Below are 25,983 nucleotides of genomic sequence, written 5' to 3' on the forward strand. Positions count from 1 at the left end.
CATCGATTCAGGATTGAATGAATCAACATCGTTTTATTCAAATTAAAACCATTTAAACGGGAACATGAATTTTTTACAGCCGCCTCTAATGCTGGGTAATGTCAGCTGGTCCATGTGCAGCTGGCTGTGAGGCTCAGGGAGCGTCTACAAAGTGCAACACTGAAAGAACATCATCCATAAATATTGAGTAATAACTGGACTGTCATACAGCGAGACTCAAATGCCTTTAAACATCAGCTTATCCTGCTGATCCAAGTCCAACACTGAGTTTGTAAAAACATGTTTGTCAATCATTTTGTTTGGTTTCTGAGGAAAATGATTCAATAACTTGCTGCTAATACACAACATTTCATCATATTTCCTCATAACCCTCTTTTGTCTGACCATTTGATCCCATTTGAATTTGCAATAACGGATCCACAGAGTTTGGTGACAATAATGACAGTAGATGTTTGTGTGAAAGTGCTGGAAGCAAATGAGTGTGTGATGTTCTTTCAGTGTTGCACTTTGTAGACGCTCCCTGAGCACTGGTCTCACAGCCAGCTGCACATAGAGACCAGTGTTGTTAGTCCAGGTCAGAAGATGACTTGTTGGAATGAAAATGAGCTTGTAGTTTGTCTGCTTTAATAATGTGACTGGAAAAAGGTGTTGGACTTCAAATATGTCCATTTCTGTCACACTTCACCTTTAAAAGTGAAGCCATGTGGTTCCTGGAAGGAAAAACACGACTTTTTCAAGTCTTTGTCCTGTTTTTATGAGACATGTACGACTTTAATGTTCTTTTTTTTTTTTAACTCAATTTTTATTATAATTTACAACATTGCAACTTGTGCTTGTCGATGTTCACAAGTAGGACAGTTACAGGAACTGCAATGCAGAAATGTAGGTTAAAATAAGAACTGCAATTAGGAAGCACAAAACAAAACCCAAGCAAACAAACAAACAAACAAACAAACAGACAACAAAAACAAAACAAAACAAAAACTTTATGTAATATTAAATAACATGTGACAAACTTAGCCGTAAATGGACAAAACGAAACAGACCTATGCTAAATTATTGAAACAGTAAAGCATGTATGGGTCGCCAACGCTCAGTAAACAATTCTCTCTGAATCTGCAGAGCAGATGTTGTTTCCTCCATCTGGTAAATTTCTCTTGCTTTATCAATCCACATATTATATGAAGGTGGGTCAAGATTCAGCCATTTAATAGTGATACACTTTAGTGCTGCTGTAAGATTCTTAAGAGATACTTTTTATTGTTTCCCACAAAACCCTTTGGTAAGACTCCTAAAATGGCTAACTGTTGGTCTTTTGTTAATGGTTGTTGGAAAACTGTACTGAGAACTTTAAATATGTCATTCCAAAGTGAGCAGATTTTTGGGCATGACCAGAATATATGTGAGTGGGTTCCTAAAGAAGTACCACAATTTCGCCAGCAGGTGTCAGGATTTGTAGGCTTCATTTTGGCCATTATCTCTGGGGTTCTAAAATATCTCATGACCACCTTCCATTTAAATTCTCTCCACAGCCCAGAATTAGTCACCAGATGGGCTTCACCGAACACCTCTTCCCAGGTGTCCTCTGAGATTTGAGTGCCAGTCTCAGCTTCCCACCTTGCCTTAATATCCAAAGTTGCATTTGTATTGAAACTCATAAATGCGTTATAAAAATGAGTGATTAATTTTGGGGAGGAATTACTTTGAAATGTTTTTAGAAATATTTCCTCAATGGGTGAGGGCTCCAAAACTTGCCTCCATTCTTTATGTTTTGTCAAAAAGCTTCTTAGCTGCAGAAATCTAAAAAAGTCAGAAGAAGGAAGCCGAAACTGACCTCAACTGTTCAAATGAGCTCAGGTGCCCATTCCTCACAACATGACAAAGTTTATGAAGCCCGCTATTTGACCATGCTCTGAAGCCAGAGTCTTCCACAATAGGAGAAAAACCCTGCAGGGAGGAGAGCCTTGATAACATTGAAATTTCTTTTGGAAGACCAAATGATTGTTTGATTCTACGCCAAATCTTTAGTGTGACCCTCGTCCGTTCCCCCATATGCACATTTTTAATTGAAATGTTAGAACAAAGCAGGGATTCCAATGATCTTTCGCACATTGTCTTCTCAATGTTTAGCCACTGAGTTTCAGACAAATCCCGCACCCATACAGTCAGGGGTCTCATCTGAGCTGCCCAGAAATAATATTTCAGGTTTGGAACAGCCAATCCCCCCTGCAGCTTTGACAGTTTTAATGTTTGGAACTTGATCCTTGGGCGTTTGCCTTGCCATATAAATTAGGAAAAAAGTTTATCTAAATTATCAAATGTAGAGTTGGGAATGTTTATAGGCAGCATTTGAAAAAGGTCTAGAATTCTTGGCAATACATTCATACGTATACTCTCGATCCAACCCAAGAAAGACTGAGGCAGGACTGTCCATCTCTCTAAGTCTTTTTTTATTTTTGCAGCTATAACTTCATAATTTATTTTAAACAAGTCTGATAATGAGTGAGGAATTTGAATTCCTAAATACTTGATACCTTCGTTGGCCATTTAAAGCCACATCGCTCCTTGAATGTTAGTGAAATGTTTCCTCCTATATCCATTGCCAATGTTTTGTTAATATTAACTTTGTAAGCAGAGAGGTAAACGTATGTACTAATAATTTCTTTTAAATGAGGTAAACTGACTGCAGGATTTGAAATGTATAAAAGTACATCGTCTGCATAGATGGACAATTTATGCTGTTCTCCATTAATTGAAAGGCCCTGAATTTCATGTTCATCTCTAATCAACTGCGCCAGAGGCTCAATACTTATATCGAACAGCAGGGGCGACAGTGGGCATCCTTGTCTACGCCCACGTTCCAGTGGAAATCTGGCTGATATTGTTCCATTTACCCGTACAGCCGCCATTGGGTTGGAATAAAGAATCTGTATCCACTTAATTAAGTTTGGCCCAAATTTGAATCTTTCAAGTGTTTGGCCCAAGTACTGCCAGGAAACCCTGTCGAATGCTTTTTGCGCATCAAGAGACAGAATCATTGTTTCTTCTTGTTTGGTCTTGTACAAGGATATTAAGTTCAACAATCTACGAACATTGTGCCCATGGTGCCTTCCTGCAATGAACCCCGTTTGATCTGGATTTATAACCTGTGTAATAATTTTACTAACTCTTTTGGCTAAAATCGTGGTGAGAATGTGTGAATCAGTATTAAGTAATGAGATTGGCCTGTATGATTGACAGTTTGTGGGGTCCTTGCCCTCTTTATGGATTACGACAATTGTAGCATCGTTCCAGGACGGCGCCATAGTCCCAGTCTCCAGAGCGCAGTGGTAAGCTTTCAGTAATAAGGGTGCGACTTTGTCCTTAAGTTTTTTATAGAATTTGTTAATGAAACCATCAGGGCCAGGACTGTTTTTAGTTTTAAGGTTTGAAATCACCTGTGAAATTTCTTGTTCTCAAATTGGTTCATCTAACTCCTTTGCTACAGACTCTGGCAGTGTTTTTAAATTGATCTTTTCTAAGAAATCAGACAGCGTATTGTTATCTTTACATGTATCTGAATTTTTATATAATGGCTTGAAAAATTGGCAAAACAACTGGTTTAGTAATCAGGGTTTGATCTGACTTCAACTTTTGGACCATATTACAAGTTTGCTGTTTCCTGAGTCTTATTGCCAGCAATCTACTAGCCCTACTACCCTGTTCATAGTACTTTTGTTTAATGAATTGCCCTCAATTTTCTCGTTTATTAAACTATTACGCTCACTACGTAACATTTTAAGATCGGAAAGCAAATTGGCTGTCTGTGCTTTTTTGTGTTGTTGCTCTAGGTGTTTTATTTTGGCCTCCAATTCACACCGCCTAGCCTCTTTTCTTTTCTTACTGGCACTTGCAAATGATATTATGCGACCTCTAATGTATGTCTTGGTGCAATCCCAGAGAGTTAAAGGCTCAGTTCAGTATGTATGAACTCACAAAACTGGCTGTCATGTAGGAGTGAGGCATTTAATCGCCAGACTTTAATGTTCTTGATGCTCCTGTACCATCTCTGTGTCATCCTCCTCGCTCCCTCTTTGCACTCACAGTCTTTGTGCATCATTAACACTCACATGAGGAAAACCAAAGTTTTACTGAGCAGAAGATGATCATCAGTGACGCTGTCTTTAAAATACTCTTGTTAGAAATGTTCGACTTTAATGTGAAACATTCAGAGTTTTTTCTCTTGTTGTGTTTGTTTGAAGCTGCTTCCTGTTGGCTTCAGCTGTTTGGAGTTTCCATTTTCTAAACTTCTACATTCTGAACCTTCTTCAGCTCTGAACAGATGATGAAACACTGAATGATTTCAAGCACTTTGTCTAATAAACTTACATCTTTCATTCTTTATACAGATTGAAGAGCTGTGGTTTGTCAGATATTGGCCTTGATTATCTGGCAGCAGCACTGAAGTCCAACCCCTCGTATCCCACAGAGGTGGACCTGAGTGGAACCTACAGCAACCTGAAGGGTTCAGGAGTGAAGCATCTGTGTGGTTTCCTGGAGAATCCACGATGTCGATTTGAAACTCTGAGGTCAGTCAGCATGTTTTAGTTGTGCTGAGATGAATATGATGTGAAAGTTGTGCTGACACTAAACTGCAGACATCAGGCTGATATTATACTGATCCACACTGAGGATCTTCATGGTAAAGTCTGTTTTCTTCTTCTCTGGTTTAGTCCATTGACTGCAGCAGAACAATGTTCACATTTCAAACAGTGATACTCAACGTATGGCCCGCGGCCCACACGCGGCCTGCCCACCTTTCCTGATTCAGAGAGAGGGGACCCTGATTAACTGTGTAGCTTCTTCCTCACAGTTCTAAGTATCAGACACAACAATGAATAATCCACAGCTGACTGCCTTTAGCAGGTCAAAGGTCACGGCACACAGCACTCTGTGAAACAGTTTGGAGCAGGAATTCTTGCACATTTACAAACTGACACTGCTGCACGGCATGCTGGGTAATGCTAGCTGCTCAGTTATGGGCGAGCTAACGGCTGTGAGGCTCCGTGGCTGCAGAACACCGAAGAAGAGAAAAGAGAGGTGGAGGATGAAGAAAAGAGGCGGAGATGAAGCAGACGTTTAGCTCCAGAGAGGAGCTGTGTCTGTGTGGGCGGGGCTCAGGCAGCTCCGCCCACACAGTGAGACTGAAGCAGGTGAAGAGTAATAAATGAAGACAGCAGACAGGATTTGATAAGCTGATGTACAAACATGTAGAATGATGGTGGCAGCTACAGAAACAGGTCCATACAGACTGAAGCGTGTCTCAGTCTGAATGTACACTGCTGTTATAAGAGCTGTGGAAACTCAGGTCAAAAGGACGTAACCACACTGCTGACAGTTCCAGGACATTCACAGAGTTACAGCATCATTTGTGACCATAAAGACAGAAAGCTCATCCAAATCCTGGGATTAAAAGTCTGTCCTGGTGGTGTCCAGTCAAACACGTCTCTGTGAAAGCTTCAATCCAACAGGCTCCAAAGTCCTTCTGCTCATTTCCTCGCCGGGTTCTTGATGCTCCTGTACCATCTCTCTGTCATCCTCCTCGCTCCCTCTTTGCACTCACAGTCTTTGTGCATCATTAACACTCACATGAGGAAAACCAAAGTTTTACTGGGCAGAAGATGATCATCAGTGACGCTGTCTTTAAAATACTCTTGTTAGAAATGTACGACTTTAATGTGAAACATTCAGAGTTTTTTCTCTTGTTGTGTTTGTTTGAAGCTGCTTCCTGTTGGCTTCAGCTGTTTGGAGTTTCCATTTTCTAAACTTCTACATTCTGAACCTTCTTCAGCTCTGAACAGATGATGAAACACTGAATGATTTCAAGCTCTTTGTCTAATAACACCTCTTCCACCCTTGTGGTCAACACCGGTGCCCCTCAGGGGTGTGTTCTGAGCCCTCTGCTATACACTCTCTTCACCCATGACTGTATTTCCTCCTGCGCGTCCAATCTCATTGTTAAGTTTGCAGATGACACTACAGTGCTCGGACTTATATCCAACAATGATGAGACAAACTATAGGACAGAGGTGCAACAACTAGAGTCATGGTGCCACGACAATAACTTGGTCTTAAACACCAAAAAGACCAAGGAGATCATTGTAGAGTTCCGGAAGAGGGGTCATAACAACCATCTGCCTCTCTTCATTGGCAGTGAGGCGGTGGAGAGGGTGAGCAGTTTTAAATTCTTGGGGGTAACTGTGACCGAGGACCTGTCCTGGGGCAACCATATCACCTCAGTTGTACGGAAGGCCCAACAGCGCCTCTACTACCTGAGGAGACTGCGGAGCGCACACATTCCCAGATCTCTGATGTTGAACTTCTACAACTGTGCCATCAGCAGCGTTCTGACGTATGGATTTCTAGTGTGGTTCCCCAGCTGCACCAAGGCCGATCAGCAAGCACTCCAGCGGGTGGTGAAAGAAGCTGGCAGAATTATTGGAACAAGTCTGCCAGAGATCAGTAATATCTTCCCCACTCGCTGTCTGAGGAGGGTGCACAGTATCCTGCGGGACCAACATCACCCTGCGCGCCACCTTTTCCATCTGCTGCCCTCAGGGAGAAGGTACAGGTCTATACAGGCCAGAACATCCAGACTGGCCAACAGCCTGTATCCACAGGCTGTGAGGCTCCTGAACTCTCTGCCCCCCTCTCACGGACAATAACCATATCCAACTTCTTAATAGCAATGAACTGGTCTGCATTGGTGCATCATATCTTTATTCTCTTCCCCCTCCTGCCCCCCCCCCCCCCTTTCTTAAATAGATAACTATCATATCTCACAGTACAATAATATTGAATGGGTTGCATTGTTGTATTTTGTCATGTTTCTCAGGTCTTTGTCTGAATTTCTACGAACATTATTGCTAAGGATTGTCTTATTGCATTGCAGTCACACTGGGTTAAATATGTACACTTGGGTTTTAAGGGGTATTTATTATTTTCTTCTTTTTTTGGGGTTGTATGGAAGCCCCAAACGCAATTTCATTGTTCTTGACAATGACAATAAATAAATAAATACTAAATACTAATACTAATAAACTTACATCTTTCATTCTTTATACAGATTGAAGACCTGTGGTTTGTCAGATATTGGCCTTGATTATCTGGCAGCAGCACTGAAGTCCAACCCCTCGTTTCCCACAGAGGTGGACCTGAGTGGAACCTACAGCAACCTGAAGGGTTCAGGAGTGAAGCATCTGTGTGATTTTCGGGAGAGTCCACGATGTCGATTTGAAACTCTGAGGTCAGTCAGCATGTTTTAGTTGTGCTGAGATGAATATGATGTGAAAGTTGTGCTGACACTAAACTGCAGACATCAGGCTGATATTATACTGATCCACACTGAGGATCTTCATGGTAAAGTCTGTTTTCTTCTTCTCTGGTTTAGTCCATTGACTGCAGCAGAACAATGTTCACATTTCAAACAGTGATACTCAACGTATGGCCCGCGGCCCACACGCGGCCTGCCCACCTTTCCTGATTCAGAGAGAGGGGACCCTGATTAACTGTGTAGCTTCTTCCTCACACTTCTAAGTATCAGACACAACAATGAATAATCCACAGCTGACTGTCAAAGGTCACGGCACACAGCACTCTGTGAAACAGTTTGGAGCAGCAATTCTTGCACATTTACAAACTGACACTGCTGCACGGCATGCTGGGTAATGCTAGCTGCTCAGTTATGGGCGTGCTAATGGCTGTGAGACTCTGTGGCTGCAGAACACCGAAGAAGAGAAAAGAGAGGTGGAGGACGAAGAAAAGAGGCGGAGATGAAGCAGACGTTTAGCTCCAGAGAGGAGCTGTGTCTGTGTGGGCGGGGCTCAGGCAGCTCCGCCCACACAGTGACAGTGAAGCAGGTGAAGAGTAATAAATGAAGACAGCAGACAGGATTTGATAAGCTGATGTACAAACATGTAGAATGATGGTGGCAGCTACAGAAACAGGTCCATACAGGCTGAAGCGTGTCTCAGTCTGAATGTACACTGCTGTTATAAGAGCTGTGGAAACTCAGGTCAAAAGGACGTAACCACACTGCTGACAGTTCCAGGACATTCACAGAGTTACAGCATCATTTGTGAACATAAAGACAGAAAGCTCATCCAAATCCTGGGATTAAAAGTCTGTCCTGGTGGTGTCCAGTCAAACACGTCTCTGTGAAAGCTTCAATCCAACAGGCTCCAAAGTCCTTCTGCTCATTTCCTCGCCGGGTTCTTGATGCTCCTGTACCATCTCTCTGTCATCCTCCTCGCTCCCTCTTTGCACTCACAGTCTTTGTGCATCATTAACACTCACATGTGGAAAACCAAAGTTTTACTGGGCAGAAGATGATCATCAGTGACTCTGTCTTTAAAACACTCTTGTTAGAAATGTACGACTTTAATGTGAAACATTCAGAGTTTTTTCTCTTGTTGTGTTTGTTTGAAGCTGCTTCCTGTTGGCTTCAGCTGTTTGGAGTTTCCATTTTCTAAACTTCTACATTCTGACGCTTCTTCAGCTCTGAACAGATGATGAAACACTGAATGATTTCAAGCACTTTGTCTAATAAACTTACATCTTTCATTCTCTATACAGATTGGAGCGCTGTGATTTGTCAGAGATCAGCTGTGATTATCTGGAAGCAGTGCTGAAGCTCAACCCTTCGTATCCCAGAGAGGTGGACCTGAGCTACCACAAGCTGCAGGATTCAGGAGTGAAGCAGCTGTGTGTTCTTCTGGAGAATCCACAACATCAAATTGAAACTCTGAGGTCAGTCTCCACGTTTTAGTTGTGCTGACACTGTCGATCTGTGGAACTAAAACCTTTATACAGGAAGTCTGGTTCAGCTCTTTGTAGACCTTCTAATCTCTGATGCTCTGAGTCTTACTCAGTAGATGATGCAGAGTTGTGAAGCCGATGTGGGTGAGGACACTCGCCCAGCTCTAACTACTTTGACGTCCAGGCGGCTTCCCTGCTTGTCCTGATACAAACAAACCTGAGTAACCTTGCAGGTCAGATCTCATCAGTCACACCTGTTATGGCAGCTCTCCTCTAGATTGTAGTTCTTGTTAACCTGGGATGGTTTTAGAAGCCTGAACCACAGACTGCAAGGGAAGATATTACTGGGAAAGGCCAAAGCAACCTATTAGACCCATTAAACACTAACATAGATGAATACTCAGATTTAAACCTTTATTGTTTCACAAAGGGTTAAAAAGGGAACATCCACAGTTTAGACTGCAGCAGATTTTATTAAAGCAGTTTGACAGGAGCAAAGCAAAAACACAAAGAATAAGTGTTTCACATATTAATACATATAACATAATAATAAAAGAAAAGCAAAATAATGATACAAAAGAATGAAAAAGTTGTCCAGAGCAGCAGGATGTCTGAGGTCTGCAGAAACACAAAAACACAGCAGCTAAAAATAGTTGTTGAAAGAAAACGAGGTGGGAGCTGCTGATTCCTGAGCTTTGATACTGGATTAGCTTCAGTAGTTATTCCCATCACTGCTGTAGGAGCTACATTTAGTCACAGCTGATTGTCTCCTTTGACCAATCAGAAGACTACTGTTGTAAAAACAAGCAGACAAAGAACCAATGAGAGTGAAGAACAGGATAAAGAGCTCGTGTGATGGAGGCAAAGCAATAATCAGCAGACTGTAGCAGTTTCTATCTGGATGAAAGTAGAAGGAGCTCAGCGGAGCTCAGTCCCATATCTTTGGTTAGAAACAACATCAGTGATTTCCTGCTGCTCGAGATGATTCCAGCAGCTCTCATTAGTTTTCAGTTTTCAGTTTTATTTGTCATATGGAAGTTAGCACAGGGTCAACATTGCAATGAAATCTGTTTGATGAGCAGCAGTCACTCAGCAGCATGATACAGTAGGAGAAAATATAATAAAATAAAATAATAAAGACAGATTGAAGTCTTTCAGGCTTTAGTGCCGACTTCCCTGACAGAGGCTGGACTCCATGGTCTGCACAGGAGGCTTCTACACTGTGTGGAGGTGACTCCTGGACTCGAAGACAGGCTGCAGGTACATGTGTGATGAAGAGGACCTACAGCAGTGTGATGGAGCTGCAGGTGTGAAGGAAGTCCTGCTGTCCTGTCCCACCCTCATCTTTGCTTCCTCTGTCTTCTCTGGACTTGTCCTCCTGTTTCAGAAACAGCACTGCTTCATGCCGAGGGTGGACGGGAGCGTTGGCTCTGATTCTTTTACCGTCCACCACAAGGAGACACTGATGCTGACCTCCTGATTCATCTGCATGTGTTCTGCTTCACACTGCTCACCTCCACCAAAGACTTCACAAACATCTTCTTTCTTTGAGTCCAGTTTGTCCCACAAACACTTCCAAATCTCCTCCTCTGAGATTCTGCAGCTTCTTGCAGTGTGACTCAGCTGACTTCTGACAGACCACAGACTGGCACAGCATCCACATGTGTCTCCTTTCAAACAGGCTCTTGATGTTTCCTCCCACATCATTCTGGCCTCTCAGTCTCCTTTGTTCTCCAGCTCTGTAGCTCCAGCTGGTGAAGCTTCAGTTTTCCATGTTGGTAACAGTAAACTACAGCCTCTGCTGTCAGCTGGGTAACTAAACAGAGCTGCAGCACATCTCTGCGGTGGTGCTACATCCAGCCTGCAGACGGCCGTCTACATGTTGTAGTGGTTTACAGTCACCAGGGGGCGCTGTCCCAGCCATGCAGGCAGTGGGCTGCTCTGCTTGTGCTGTTGTTGGTGAAGCTGAAGTGAAAGTGATAGGTTTGTAGTTTGAACCTATCCACTGGAACGTTAAGGACAATCTGCTACGCAGCAAAAAGCAAGACACAAGGCACCAAAGTTCTCTGGTTTACTCATGCATGAGGGAGACCTGGCTGGAGCCAAGCGTCGTTCCACCACTTGACCACCATCAGACTCTCAGCCAGGCTCCCCATAGCACTCCTTTTATTGTGGTTACATGAATATGCATAGGGTCATTAACATATAGCATCTCACATAGGTATACATGTGAACAAAGAATACTCTGTGTGTGTGTGTGTGTGTGTGTGTGTGTGTGTGTGTGTGTGTGTGGTACTGCTGATCAAAGGGTCATATAACATCCTTGGTCAGGAAGAGGGTAGACCCCCCTTCACCCTAGATGGTTCACCCTAGATAACATGGTGAGGAAGTCCAGCAGTTCATCTAAACAAAAAGCACTTAGACTAGAACAGACGTAGCTACGTTAATCCTGCCATAAAACAATAAGAGAAGGTACGACCTCTCTCGTGCTCCCAGGATGTGGGTGTGCATTCCAGTGTGGAATACACACCAAGCCCCTGCAGCCTGCTAAAGATCACACATCCTATCACTACACAATTGATTATACACCTCTAAGAATATATGGTTAAATATTTCCTAATACAAATGACAATAATAAAATCTAAACCCATCATCACCACCCTGTATTGTCATTTTTTAAGGCTATACGGCATATATATATCTTCAGCTCTACACCACTTGTCAACATTTTCAGTGCAGGCTTCATTTCATACACACATATTAGCCTTAGCATCCATGTCACTCTGCTGCAACAGTATGAAATTGGTAAAGGTGTTAGCAATCATTTTATTCACCATCGATCTTACACATGGCAAAATGCAACCTGTAAACAAGCAAAGCAAAGCCAATAATGTAAGAATGGGAGTCAAAAACTTTAGAAACATATTCCACCATGGTCCAGATGTCAACCAGGCTATCCAGCCTTGTGACGTGTCTCCTCCTGATGTGTGGTCCGCCACATATTTCTGCAGAGCAGTTAAGTTCTGCAGTGCCTCATAGATGTCTCCTCCAGTCGTATATCCATCCGGAATAAACGTACAACATGTCTCTCCAATCAGCTTACACACTCCTCCTTGTGATGCTGTTATCAAGTCTAGGGTCAGCCTGTTCTGCAGTACCATCGTTCTGATGGCCTTTTGCTCCTCCGCTAAGGCTGTTCCCAGAGTCTTAGTGAGATTAATGTGTCGCAGTAAGGCATATCGGTTGATCTCCACATGATCCCGCACCTCTGCAACTCCGATGTTTGGGATCAAACTTTGGAAGAATTTAGCTCCTCCACTCCAAATGCGGAATTCTCGTGGCACTCCAGTGTCTACTGTCACTCCAAAAGAGTTAGGTGAGGCTATATTCACCTCACGCTTCCGTCGGTTGCTAGGGTGATGTTCAACTCTGTCCATGAAGAAGACATGATCCGATAACTTCACCACGGCACACAATCCTCCCCATCCCTCAGGGAGTGATAGATAGGCTTTATGTCCACACAAGAAATACCAATCAGCCAAAACTCTTGTTCCTTTACTGCTCGGCACCATCCTTGCACATCCTGTCCACTTCTGACTCTTTGCTTTTACTGGTATCCTGTAAGCCCGGTTGGACTTGCATTCAGTCCTCCTTAATGTCAAGTTCTCAGCTCACTTTGCACTGGTCAAGCATTTCATACACCTGCTCTCATTCTCTGGAGGGCAGTAGGTGTATATGTATCCACATAAACGAAGCGGCAGCTCCCCCACTGACAGTGATCCATTGTTCATCACACACAACGGCAGTTGAGCTGTATTCAGCTTGTTCAGCAATATTATGTCTGGCAGTGGGTCTGACACTTGAGGCCAGGCCAATAAGTCAGTTTGCTCAGAACAATTCACATCTATAAGTGGCGACTTACTCCAGGTGATGTTCAGAGGTGTACTATAGTTGGCCTGGGACCAGAGGACTCTGTTGCCAGGATGAGTTGCTAAGCCCAACAGACACCAACTCCTGTCCTCTGGTATGCTGTACGGCCACAGTCCAGATGTATATGCGGATAACGGCATATGAGCACACACATAGCAGTCCGTCCTATTGTTCAAGTGAGCAGTTGTATTCATAAACTGCCACCAAAAGTTTGTAGAATAGCCATGAGGGTATTGGGTGTGGTTTCCTTGGACATACAGGGTCTCCACAGCTGACCATGATGACATCAAAGCCATTACACCCAGCAGGGTAGACAACACTTTACCAGCCATTCTGATGAGTACCTGTGGCTCAGTTGGTTTCTTCACCGGATTGAGACGAAGGGCCCTAGAGGCTTTCCCCCCCTTTGTACCCGGTCTTCCTGCCACTTACTCCGAGCTGGCCTGGATGTGTGTCACCTTTTTGCAGTGGCTTTGGTGTATCCAGGTGGGTCGTTCTGCAATCTTCACAGCAGTTGGTGTTGTCAGCAGAGCCTGGTATGGTCCGTCCCACCGTGGCTTCGACCAGCACTTCCTCTTTATGACCTTTATCAGTACCCAGTCCCCTGGCTTCAGACGTTCTTCCTGTACAGAAACAGAATCATCTGGCAGATTATTTGCACTCATGACTTCTTTGCTTTTCAGCATTTTAATCATCCAGTCTGCGAGTGTGTTTTCTTCTTCTGCTTTATCATTATCATTACAAAACACTGGAACTCTAAATGGCCTGCCATATATTATTTCAAAAGGCGTTAGGCCATTATCAGTTGGCGTGATTCTCATATACATTTTCACTAGCTCAATGCAGTCTACCCATGTTCTGCCTGTTTCCTCCATTGTTTTCCTGAGTCTCAGCTTTACTGTGCCATTAGTCCTTTCAACCAGCCCTGCACTTTGTGGGTGATATGAGCAATGGTTTTTCAGCGTTATCCCCAGATGTTGTGACATTTTCTCAATTACTTCATTCACAAAATGAGGACCATTGTCACTGTAAATAGTCTGGGGGATCCCATGCTCTGGGATCACATTTTTGCATATCACTTTAGCCACTGAAATAGCATCTGCTTTCTTAGTGGGGACAACTTCTACCCACTTTGAGAACGGGCACACAATCACCAGGCAGTACCTGTAGGTGTTACAGTTAGACAACTCAATGAAATCCATATGGATTACTTCAAATGGGTAGCTGGGTCTGGGAAACTTTCCTCTCCTAGGTCTGAGGTTTCCCTGAGCATTATGTTTACAACATATTAAACATGCTTTACAAAAATGTTTTGAATAAGCATTGAATCCCAGTGTGAAAAACTGCCGTTCGACTGCTGCCACCATCCCAGCTGTCGAGACATGGCAGAGCCCGTGGCTCAAACTTGCAGCAGTCCTATATAGGTTCTTAGGCAATATAGGTTTATCACAAAGATAGTAGACATCACCTCGCAGGCTTGCTCCTTTAGTGAGCCACAGCTGCTTCTCAGCTGGAGGTGAGTGTGACTGCATGTCTGCTAACACATCATGTGTGATGGGCGTAGTTTGCTCCTGTGACGCCAGAACATGAACCCCATGTGTTCCAAGGGCCGCTTCCTTTGCAATTTTATCTGCAAAGGCGTTGCCTAGTACAATGGGGTCAGTGCCACGTGTGTGTGCTGCACATTTACAAACCGCAACTTTACTAGGCAGTAAGACTGCTTTCAACAGGGCCTGCAACAATGTCGCATGCTCCACAGGTTTACCTGTTGATGTTGTCATGCCTCGTCTTGACCACTGAGCGGCAAAGAAATGAAGTGTAGCATATGCATACTGACTGTCAGTATATATAGTCACTGCCTCCTGTCTCTTCTGCGCCTGTTCTAACCACAATTTAGCGGACGCCACTTGTAACTCTCTCTCCTGTTTCAATTTCCCTGTCGCACAAGCTGCTTTCACTGTCAACTGGTCTACTAACATTTGACATTGTCCTACAACCAATTTACCTTCAAAATCATATTTCTTGCGCCAATGTCCTAAATACTTTGCGCTACCGGGAGCGAATTTCACCATAAACTTCTCGTCACCCTCTGACACACTCTTGGTTGCTTGGGAACCCATAATAACAACAACAGCTGCCGACGTCACAGACCACGTGTTCTGCTCCGCACACACTCACACAACAACAACAACAACAACAACAAATATCCTCACACACAAACAACAAAAATTAGGCCTATTGTCTCAACGCAGTCTCACACAGTGACTGCGTGCTTTGTCGCACACAGTGGCAAAGACTTACATAGCAGTGATCATGCGCTTTATCGCACACAGTGATAAAGACTTTCAACGCAACCTCACACAGTGGATGCGCGCTTTGCTGCACACAGCGGCAAAGAATAGTCGCACACAGTGACTACACGCTTTATCGCACACAGTGATAAAGACTTTACAACTCAGCCTCACACAGTGGCTTAGATTTTTCACATACCTACTTGGTGTTGCTTATTGCGAGTAGCATCAGTCCCGAATCCCGTCAATCGTCATCCATCGAGGAGAAAAAACAGACGGCTAATCCACCGGCTCGATGACGAATTCTCACGCCTCGGGACTTTGCTGCAGGACCTCTATAAGTCCTGGCTGACGTCAGTCTGTCGGCGTGTCTCTTTTCCCCTCGGTGAATGTCGACTCCAGGGATCCGGCTCTCGAAGGACCAATTAATGATAGGTTTGTAGTTTGAACCTATCCACTGGAACGTTAAGGACAATCTGCTACGCAGCAAAAAGCAAGACACAAGGCACCAAAGTTCTCTGGTTTACTCATGCATGAGGGAGACCTGGCTGGAGCCAAGCGTCGTTCCACCACTTGACCACCATCAGACTCTCAGCCAGGCTCCCCATAGCACTCCTTTTATTGTGGTTACATGAATATGCATAGGGTCATTAACATATAGCATCTCACATAGGTATACATGTGAACAAAGAATACTGTGTGTGTGTGTGTGTGTGTGTGTGTGTGTGTGTGTGTGTGTGTGTGTGTGTGTGTGTGTGGTACTGCTGATCAAAGGGTCATATAACATCCTTGGTCAGGAAGAGGGTAGACCCCCCTTCACCCTAGATGGTTCACCCTAGATAACATGGTGAGGAAGTCCAGCAGTTCATCTAAACAAAAAGCACTTAGACTAGAACAGACGTAGCTACGTTAATCCTGCCATAAAACAATAAGAGAAGGTACGACCTCTCTCGTGCTCCCAGGATGTGGGTGTGCATTCCAGTGTGGAATACACACCAAGCCCCTGCAGCCTGCTAAAGATCACACATCCTATCACTACACAATTGATTATACACCTCTAAGAATATATGGTTAAATATTTCCTAATACAAATGACAATAATAAAATCTAAACCCATCAGAAAGCGAGAGTTAAAACCCTGAACAGTGTCCACTGAGCTTCTCATGCTCTTCTCATGCTCAAAGAAGTTTAACAGGAAGGACGACTCGTCCATCAGGCGTCCAGCTGTCCGTGACCGTGTCCACAGCAGAGTGTGACCGAGGCTTCATGCTAACACGCACACATGAAGCTAATACCACCACGAGCAGCTGCTCAGTGGATTTGGAGGACAAATGTCTGCAGCTTCTCACAGGCAGTATGCAGAATGTGGATCTCCACAAAGACTGTGGAGAGCTCGTCCCACACTCTAAATCCACACTTGTCTGCACAAAACTTCTCACACGTTCCCGTCACAAGTGTCTTCTAAGTGAAGCTACCAGGTTCAGGTCCAGCTTGTTTATCTGGAGCTGCAGGAGATGATCCATCCTCACAAAGCAACACAGCAGATATGCAAACACACAACACAACCAAAGGATTCTCTCTGCATGTCTGTGGCTGATGCTGCTGGAACGAAGCTGTTTGAAACCTTGTTGTTCTGCACTTTGGGACCAGAAGAGGAAACTGAAGCTCTGTGCAGAGGGTCCAATGGAAGCAGCCAAGCGCTGTAAGTGTCTGCTGTACAGGGATGCTGGTTCAGCTGTGGCTCAGTTTCACAGTGTGACTCAATAAAAGCAGCAGGAAATCAAAGCTTGATGCTTTCATCAGTGTGGAAATAAGAAAGTTTCCTGTGACAGACGCTGGAGCTCTTTCACTCTCAGCTTCACAGTTTCAGCTTCAAACTTCTTCCAACATGTTTCTAACACGGCCACATTCCACCTTAATGGAGCTGATATCTTGTGCATCAGCACATTTTCTAAAGGCAGCGATCACATCTTTAGTTTTGGATGTTTAACTGCAGATTGTTTATGTGTTTATAGCACATTAATTACAGCAGCAGCGTTGACCACAGTGCTGTACAAGAATCCAAAATAACGATTAAAATAACTCCTAATATTAATATCACACATCAAATATCAAATAACTCTCATGCTGTATTAAAAGCCAGTGAATACAAATGTGTTTTCAGAGCAGATTTACAGAGACTGACAGCAGGAGCTGGGGCTGTTCGATAGAACGATGTATATATGATGACCATATGAAAACGTCTATCGTTTCATATCACGCTCTTTGTTTCCTGCTTATGTGTTTGTGTTTTCCAGATAAAGCTTTCAAAATAAATCTGAAGATCCTGTTTAGAGTTTTCAAAATAAACACAATACATTACTGCGGTCGCTCGTTTATCGAGTTACGTTCTAAAAATAAGTCTCAGAATGAAGTAGCAGCTTTATGTTTTACAAGTATTATAGAAGTTTTAAGGCAGTTAAACCCTCACTGCACACTTTCTACACTTTTCTCAGACAGGCATGAACATTTTCACACTTTTCTCTCTTGTTTAAACAAAGTTCAAACCTTCATAGAAAAATAAGTTCATTATTAAAGAGTGAAAGCAAAGTGTTTCTGAAACGTGTCAAATCAGCCTTTGCTGGCATTAAATGAGCTTCTGTGTGAGGAGCACTCGTCCATGGCCTGGGCTCCTCGCTGTCAGGTAAAGTTTCATAAAGCTTTTGAGTTTTTATGCAGATAATGTTGGTGTCCAGCACGATGTTCTTTTTCCTGCGGTCACTGAGCCACAAAGCCAAAGCTGACTCCATCCTTACGATGTTCTTGTTGTGGACAGTTACAACCTTTTTGCCTCCTTGTTGAAACTATGATGGTCAGCATCTTCCTCTGCCTTTGGCTGCTACCACAGGTGCAAAACGTCTCGGCATCATTGTTGTTTGTTGGGGACAAAACGTACAAACATACAGTGCAGCACTGCAGAGTCACACTGCTGTAAATTTGAACACATTCTGTACTGTACAGGAGACACGGCACGAGATTGGCTGACAATGGTCTACAGCCAATCAGGACGCAGAACACAATGCGCTGTAAAAAAACAAAAACATGCAAAATTGCACAAAAAAGATCAGCGAAACAGCGAGGCCGCCAAAGGTGAACTGTGTTACAGCGAGGGACCAGCGTATATGTGGTTGTTGGGACGATAAATGTCTTTGAGCTTGTGTCAGAAGACGAGCTGCAGCTTTCTGGACCAGCTGCAGTCTTGCCAGGCAGGTCCCACTAACTCCAACATATAAGGAGTTACAATAATCCAGCTGGGACGTCATGAAAACGTGGATCGCCCGTTCAAGGTTTTTAAAAGATAGAAATGATCTCACCTTAGATAAAAGCCTCAGTTTGAAGAAAGACCGCTGTACAACTGAGCTCAGCTGTTTTTCAAATTGCCGTCAAATATAAGCCCCAAATGTAATAATGCGATTTAATAAAAGAGCTGAACCAGTCTAATAGAGCGCCCTTGATGCCGCCATGCTCCAATGGTGAGGTCAAGATGCTGTGGTCAAGGCAGCGGTCAGATCCAAAAGCACAGCGGAGTCTCCTGATCAGTGGCTGATAAAAGATCATTAAGAACTTTTCAAAGTGCAGTTTCAGTGCTGTGAAGAGCTTTAAAACCAGACTGAAACCTTTACAACAGATTGCAGCTGAACAAATATAATCTTTTACAAAATCTTCGACAGGAAGGGAAGCTTTGAAATAGGCCTGAAGTTTGAGCAGACAGAGGATCCAGATCAGGTTTTTTAGTACAGGCTGTACAACAGCATGTTTAAAACAGGCTGTACAACACCTGAACTAAGACTGCTGTTAAAAATCGCTAAGATGTCGGAACCAACAACCTTTAAAATCTTTTTAAACACGTGTTGGAACAACTTCATTTGGACAAGATGATGTCTTTATAGCATCACATCGTTCCTCCACCTGATCAAACCACACAGGCTCAAACTGATCAAAAACAGCTGAGCAGGTGAATATTTTAGCCCCGGTGCGATCTCGGGCGAGAGTATCGATGATGGCCAAAGGGCAGCGTCCAGCTCTACGGCCGCTGAAGAGCAGACTCAACAGACGCGCGTGATGTGGATCCTACTGCTCTAAAACTGGAGCTTCTTCAATCCATTAAAGAGGACATTAGTACGCTGTTAAAAGAAGAAGTCAGAAATGCATTGAAAGAAGATTTTGACAATGTAAGGGCTGACGTGCAAGGACTGAGAAATGAGATCGCTAACAGCATGGCGGCGACGTGCGGCGAAGTTGATGGAGTAAAGGTTACAGTGAAAGAAGCTGAGGATGGGCTGTCAATGTGGAGCGATGAGGTGACCACCCTGCAGTCTACAGTAGAGAGTATGAAGGAGGAGCTGTCTGACCTGAAGGATAAATGTGATGAAGGCAGGAAGCGGAGAGCTAACATCCACATCATAGGGATCCCAGAGGGCCTGGACTCGAGCTCCTCCACGGCCGTATCCGTGCTACTACGTGAAGTGCTGGGTATGGATAAAGACGTTATTGTCGACCGCTCACACAGGAGCCCTATCCTGAGAAAGCCAGCTGGTAACCCGCACGCCGTCATAGCCGAGCGTCACTACTACCAGGATTGTGTGGCTACGCCGTGCCAGGGCCCAAGCCCCGCTTGAGTTTAACGGACAACCTATTGCAATATTACGACTGGGCGATATGACCCAAAGTTCATATCTCGATATTCTTTAGCTGGATGGCGATATACGATATATATCTCGATATTTTTAAAGCCAGAAAGTACGAACAAAAAGAGAGTTCTTAGTCAAAGCTGTGTCCCAAATCTCACACAGGCACATTTATTAACATACAGCGTAGATGTACATGAAACAATTACTCAGGAATAAATGATCAGCATTTATTAAATAATAATGCTCCATAAATAAAAGAAAACAATGTTGTGTTTGTGCATAACAAAAAGCTCACAATCGTGCAGTCAAAATGTAAACAGACGCTGAGCATAATAACAAGCAGCTGCTCTGTTCCCAGGTTCTACTGCGTGACTGACAGCCTGGAGTTTGAAACCCTCTTTGTAACCGTGTCTCTTACAGGTGCCATTTATGGTCCTTATACACACTCAATACAGTAATATTACGTTGAAGCAGAGTACGTATCACTCCGCGAGGCTCCTCGTAGCTGTAATGCTCCAACAATCCATCAAGCGGTGCGGCCTCGTAGCTGAGCAAAGTCGTACCAAAACATCTTTTGAAAGGTTTCTGAGCGCCGTGTAGCACATAAAATCGGTTCGAGGTCAGTAAGCACAACCAGAATTCATCCATAAGGCGCACTGTCGATTTATGAGAAAATTACAGGATTTTAAGTGCAGAAAACATAGTTTATGGTTTTCCTTTGATCTTAGCAAATATCTACGCCTCTAATTGGGACGATCACAGATTTTTCACTAATGTCTTTGCGCGGCTCCCCAATATGTCATCACACAATATCATCTTTGAGGGAGACCTAAACTGCTCATTATCTGCTATGGACCACAGTTCACACAAAAGTACACTTAGTCCAAACTCAGCATGCGTCATTCAGAGCTTTCTTGATAATTATGGGCTGGCTGATGTATGGAGATTTCATAATCCTGCTTCACGTCAATACTCTTTTTTTTCTAATGTCCATAAAACATATATTTGTATAGAAAAACGTCTCCCTTTAGTTACAGAATGTGATTATAAGACTCTGGTGATTTCTCCTCTTGTTTTTTCAATGTGTATTCCTGATGCCTGCTCCAACTATCAGCCATGGAGATTCAACTCAGTGTTGTTAGCAGATGAAGAGTTTGTCAGTTACAAAAGGTCTCAAAGACATTTATCTTCTATCAATCAGACCCCAGAGATGTCATCATCAGTCATTTGGGAATCTCTAAAAGCATCTGAGAGGCCAAATAATTTCATTTTGTGCCAAACAAAGTGCAACACTGAAAGAACATCATCCATAAATATTGAGTAAGAACTGGACTCTCATACAGCGAGACTCAAATGCCTTTAAACATCAGCTTATCCTGCTGATCCAAGTCCAACACTGAGTTTGTAAAAACATGTTTGTCAATCATTTTGTTTGGTTTCTGAGGAAAATGATTCAATAACTTGCTGCTAATACACAACATTTCATCATATTTCCTCATAACCCTCTTTTGTCTGACCATTTGATCCCATTTGAATTTGCAATAAAGGATCCACAGAGTTTGGTGACAATAATGACAGTAGATGTTTGTGTGAAAGTGCTGGAAGCAAATGAGTGTGTGATGTTCTTTTAGTGTTGCACTTTGTAGACGCTCCCTGAGCACTGGTCTCACAGCCAGCTGCACATAGAGACCAGTGTTGTTAGTCCAGGTCAGAAGATGACTTGTTGGAATGAAAATGAGCTTGTAGTTTGTCTGCTTTAATAATGTGACTGGAAAAAGGTGTTGGACTTCAAATATGTCCATTTCTGTCACACTTCACCTTTAAAAGTGAAGCCATGTGGTTCCTGGAAGGAAAAACACGACTTTTTCAAGTCTTTGTCCTGTTTTTATGAGAAATGTACGACTTTAATGTGAAACATTCAGAGTTTTTTCTCTTGTTGTGTTTGTTTGAAGCTGCTTCCTGTTGGCTTCAGCTGTTTGGAGTTTCCATTTTCTAAACTTCTACATTCTGAACCTTCTTCAGCTCTGAACAGATGATGAAACACTGAATGATTTCAAGCACTTTGTCTAATAAACTTACATCTTTCATTCTTTATACAGATTGGACAGCTGTGGTTTGTCAGAGATCAGCTGTGATTATCTGGCAGCAGCACTGAAGTCCAACCCCTCCCATCTGAGACAGCTGAACCTGTTCAACAACAGCAACCTGCAGGATCCAGGAGTGAAGCATCTGTGTGGTTTCCTGGAGAGTCCAGGATGTAAACTTGAAACTCTGGGGTCAGTCAGCATGTTTTAGTTGTGCTGAGATGAATATGATGTGAAAGTTGTGCTGACACTAAACTGCAGACATCAGGCTGATATTATACTGATCCACACTGAGGATCTTCATGGTAAAGTCTGTTTTCTTCTTCTCTGGTTTAGTCCATTGACTGCAGCAGAACAATGTTCACATTTCAAACCTTCAAAGAAGAAGAAAAATCCTCCACTGGAAAATTCACTGTGAAACTCTCAAACTCTTCATTGCACCTTAAAGTCTGTGTGACACTGAAATCCAAAGCAAAATGTGTGTTTGCTTTACAGACAGCAGTCCAACACAAACATACACACATCATCCAAAACACAGTCCAACATCCAAATCTCCTCCACTGCCAGCATGAATGATGGGAAAGAGAAGGAGGAACACTCTGACATTCAGGGTTAGAATGAGTTTCATCAAGCAGACTGTGAAGATCAAAGCTGCATTAGAAAGCTTACATGAATGAATGAGTGGACAGAAGTGGACAGAGATCATCTGAAGCACTTCAAAGGCTTTAAATCAGCACATTTCTCTTTATTCTTTATCAACTCTGTTAGTTTCTCTCAGTTTTCTGTGGAATGAAGCTAACAGCAGGCTAATAAGATGCTGACCAATAGGTTTCTATTAAAGGTTGTAATTTGTATATGAAAAAGTGCTTTGGCTCAGCAGGGATCAGCTTACAGGTAGAATACAGCTGCTGGATGGGATTAGCATGTCATAGCTATCTACCAAACTGCTAACTGGGGGATTTCAGGCCATCTATGGATCATTTTTGCTAACTGTTTATTCAGCTTAGGCTCACAGGGCTGCAGCCTGTGCCCTAGCTGTCATAGGGCAAGAGGCGTGGTCCACCTGCACAGGTGAGCAGTCCATCACAGGGCCAACAGAGAGCGACAGAGAAGCACTCCCTCACATCCACACCTACAGCCAATGTAGAAGCACCAATGAACCTAAGCAGCATTTCATTGGACTGTGGGAGAACATCCAACCTCCACAGAAAGGCCCAGCTGACCAACAAGCTTCAACCTACAACCTTCTTGCTCTAAGGCACTAGTGCTAACCACTTTTGCCCATTTCAGCCCAAATCCTGCATCTTCCTGTTTCTGACTCCAGGCCAGCTCCACTAACACTTTCTCATCAGACACTGCCACCTAGTGGAGGAAGTCTTAGTTCCATTTGAAGCTTCAGATTACAGTTAGTTCCTTTACAAAGAGGTGGAGGTGGTGGGGCCACAGCACCATCATCACTGAGTGTCATGGGACACTTAACCTTTGTTTCCATATGCTGGGAACTTCCTGTTGTTCCAAGGAGGACTGGAAAATGTGTGAAAATCTCCCAGTCAGTTCCTCACAGCACACTTCAATCATTTCCCTCCCACAGCATCAGGACCAGGGCTTTTTCTCTCTTTGGTCCCACTAAGAGATTTCCACACAAACACCTCATCAGTGGGACTCTCAGAGCTACCAGCCCTTTGCTACAATCACAAAGCTCTTCATTGAAATCAATGATATCAAAGCTGGAATCAAATGAGTCCAAGTCTTCTGCTGATTCAGCATCACATTCATCTTTGCTCCTTGTTCTGCATCCCCACCATGGACTTCATTCCTTTCCAAGCCAGCCTTGAGTGTCCTTTATTCAGCTCATCCTCTGCTTTACTTTTACACCTGATTTTAGCTGCTTTATCTCTCTTTCAACAGGTTTCTGTGCCTCAATCTTTTTCTTCTCTCCCTCATAACAAGACAGCTTCTTCTGCCTGAGAACATGTTGGAGTGATTTACTAATCCATGGCTGCTTATTGGGGAAAATACTTCCTGTTTCCAAAGTAATCCCCATTTTTCCCAGAAAGAAATGTCAGTAGAAATCGATGATCTAAGTGAGAACATGAGCCTTTCAAAAGTCCCAGTGGGTGCAGTCAAAGCAGTCCCTCAGTCCCAGTATAGAGTCTTTGGTCCAGACTGGAACAGCTGTGTGCCCAGTTTGAGCTCTCTTCAGTGCTGTGACCTGACAGACCCAGAGGGGCCATCACATCACATTTAGAAGCTCCCCTGATGGAGCCACAACACATGTCCAATACTTAGTCTGTCTTGTTGGACCAACTGGAAGAAATGATTCAAGGACTTAGTCACAGAACAGAGATTCAAATCTCCAAAATCCAACTGGCTGCATCAGGACATATAGTCTGAAACTCTGCACAGTTTCCTGTTTGAAGCTGCTTCCTGTTGGCTTCAGCTGTTTGGAGTTTCCATTTTCTAAACTTCTACATTCTGAACCTTCTTCAGCTCTGAACAGATGATGAAACACTGAATGATTTCAAGCACTTTGTCTAATAAACTTACATCTTTCATTCTTTATACAGATTGACTCTCTGTGGTTTGTCAGAGATCAGCTGTGATTATCTGGCAGCAGCACTGAAGTCCAACCCCTCCCATCTGAGAGTGCTGGACCTGAGCTGTAACGACCTGCAGGATCCAGATGTGAAGCAGCTGTCTGATCTTCAGCAGAGTCCAGACTACAGACTGGAGACTCTGAGGTCAGTAGAGTGATGGAGTGAGTGGGTGGTGCTGTCAGCAGTATTGTACTAAACACAGTCAGTATGAAACAAAGATCCAGTGTTTCCTGTAAAGCTGCAGCTTCTCAGTGAAGCTGTGAGAGGAGAACGGTGACAGGCTTCAGGATTGGACACAAACACTTCCTGTTTCTCACCTTTATGGTCACCATAGTAACGGCTGACACGCTCTGATCAAACACTGTCAACAGCCAATCAGCTCTCTGAACAAAGCAGCACGCAGACCAATGACTGCATTGATTTCCAAGTTTAAAGCAGTGAAGAACACAGTCTGTAGGTGAGGAAGAATTTAGTGAGAGCAGATGTTTGGATGGAATTCCTCCAGTTAACAGCTGGAACCGTCCATCTGGATTGTTGGGCTTGTTGTTGGGGTTCCTACAGAGCTCAGAGTGGACACACCAAGGTTCTTCTAATGAATGAAAGTCCAAACTCAAACTAGGAGGGAAAAACATTTTCAGCAACTTCAATAAAAATCCAAAGATTAGAAAAAGTGAAGCAACAATGAGTCCTAGTACAGTCCCAGCACTGACGTCCCTGCTGCTCTTTATACTGGATGTGCTGCATCACTGACTGACAGCTGATGAAGAGTCTCTGGAAACACTCGTTTATCTCCTCTGCCCTTCCTCCTTCTCTCTGCAGGTGGAGGTGATGATGGTAAACAGGACGGTGTGTGTGCTGAGAGAGGAGCAGCTGTGTCCTGATGATCCAGAGAGGTTGAAGCAGCAGCAGCTTGTGTGTAGAGACGCTCTGACTGGGCCATGTTACTGGGAGGTGGAGAGGAGAGCTTCATCCAGCAGTGACTGACAGAGGAATGAAGTGCAGATGACTGTCAGTGCTGCAGAGTGAACTGCTCTGAGAACAGCTCCACTGTCAGACACAATGTAGAGTCCAGCATCAGCCCTGTGTGTCCCTCTGGATCTGACAGAGGATCATCAGTGTATCTGGACTGCTCTGCTGCTGCTCTGTCCTTCTACAGTCTCTGCACAGTCTCTGTCTCACTCTGGAAAGATTTTACAACTTGTTGTAATTACAGAACGTTAATATAATATTCAAACATGTGATCTTCTCTTTATTTCTGAATCTTTACCAAATAAAGAAAAACCAAACTAACAAACAGAAGCTGTCGTGTCCTTTTTCACCACATCTGTGAATCTTTTCTGTGTTTTTCCTCTTTTCCTCCTTCCTGCAGCTCCATCTTCATCATTCTGTGTCCAGTATATGTGAACACGTCCAAAGCATCTGAGCCTCATGTTACCCGTTTGTGTGAGTTACGCCTGTCGTTGTGTTGTGGTGTATAAATAAGGGGCAGGAGACAGCGCTGGATCTCCGAGTTCTTTACTCTCAATTTCTGCAACATCTGCAATATATAGAAATGCAAACCTGTGAGCTGTGTGTGTTGTGCGTCTGCTCGGCCACCTCTCCTCCGGCCATGCTG

The 25,983-nt window shown here is 43.6% G+C and overlaps 1 protein-coding gene and 1 pseudogene across 1 annotated transcript in view; one reads left to right on the plus strand and one right to left on the minus strand.

Moving 5' to 3' along the window:
- LOC146681980 (NACHT, LRR and PYD domains-containing protein 12-like) overlaps window positions 1–25,983 on the plus strand; it is a 427,057-nt gene that overhangs the window by 101,237 nt on the left and 299,837 nt on the right. The window contains exon 6 of the mRNA XM_085448432.1: window positions 8,614–8,787. Coding sequence (XP_085304558.1) covers window positions 8,614–8,787 — 174 coding nt within the window. The remainder of the gene's footprint in view (window positions 1–8,613; window positions 8,788–25,983) is intronic.
- LOC146681985 (uncharacterized) lies at window positions 11,153–13,421 on the minus strand (annotated as a pseudogene).

Source organism: Copadichromis virginalis, linkage group LG23 (assembly GCF_057382275.1).
Source record: "Copadichromis virginalis isolate Kocher_CV1m ecotype Utaka linkage group LG23, C_Virginalis_male_GT1.1, whole genome shotgun sequence".
Taxonomy (NCBI): Eukaryota; Metazoa; Chordata; class Actinopteri; order Cichliformes; family Cichlidae; genus Copadichromis; species Copadichromis virginalis.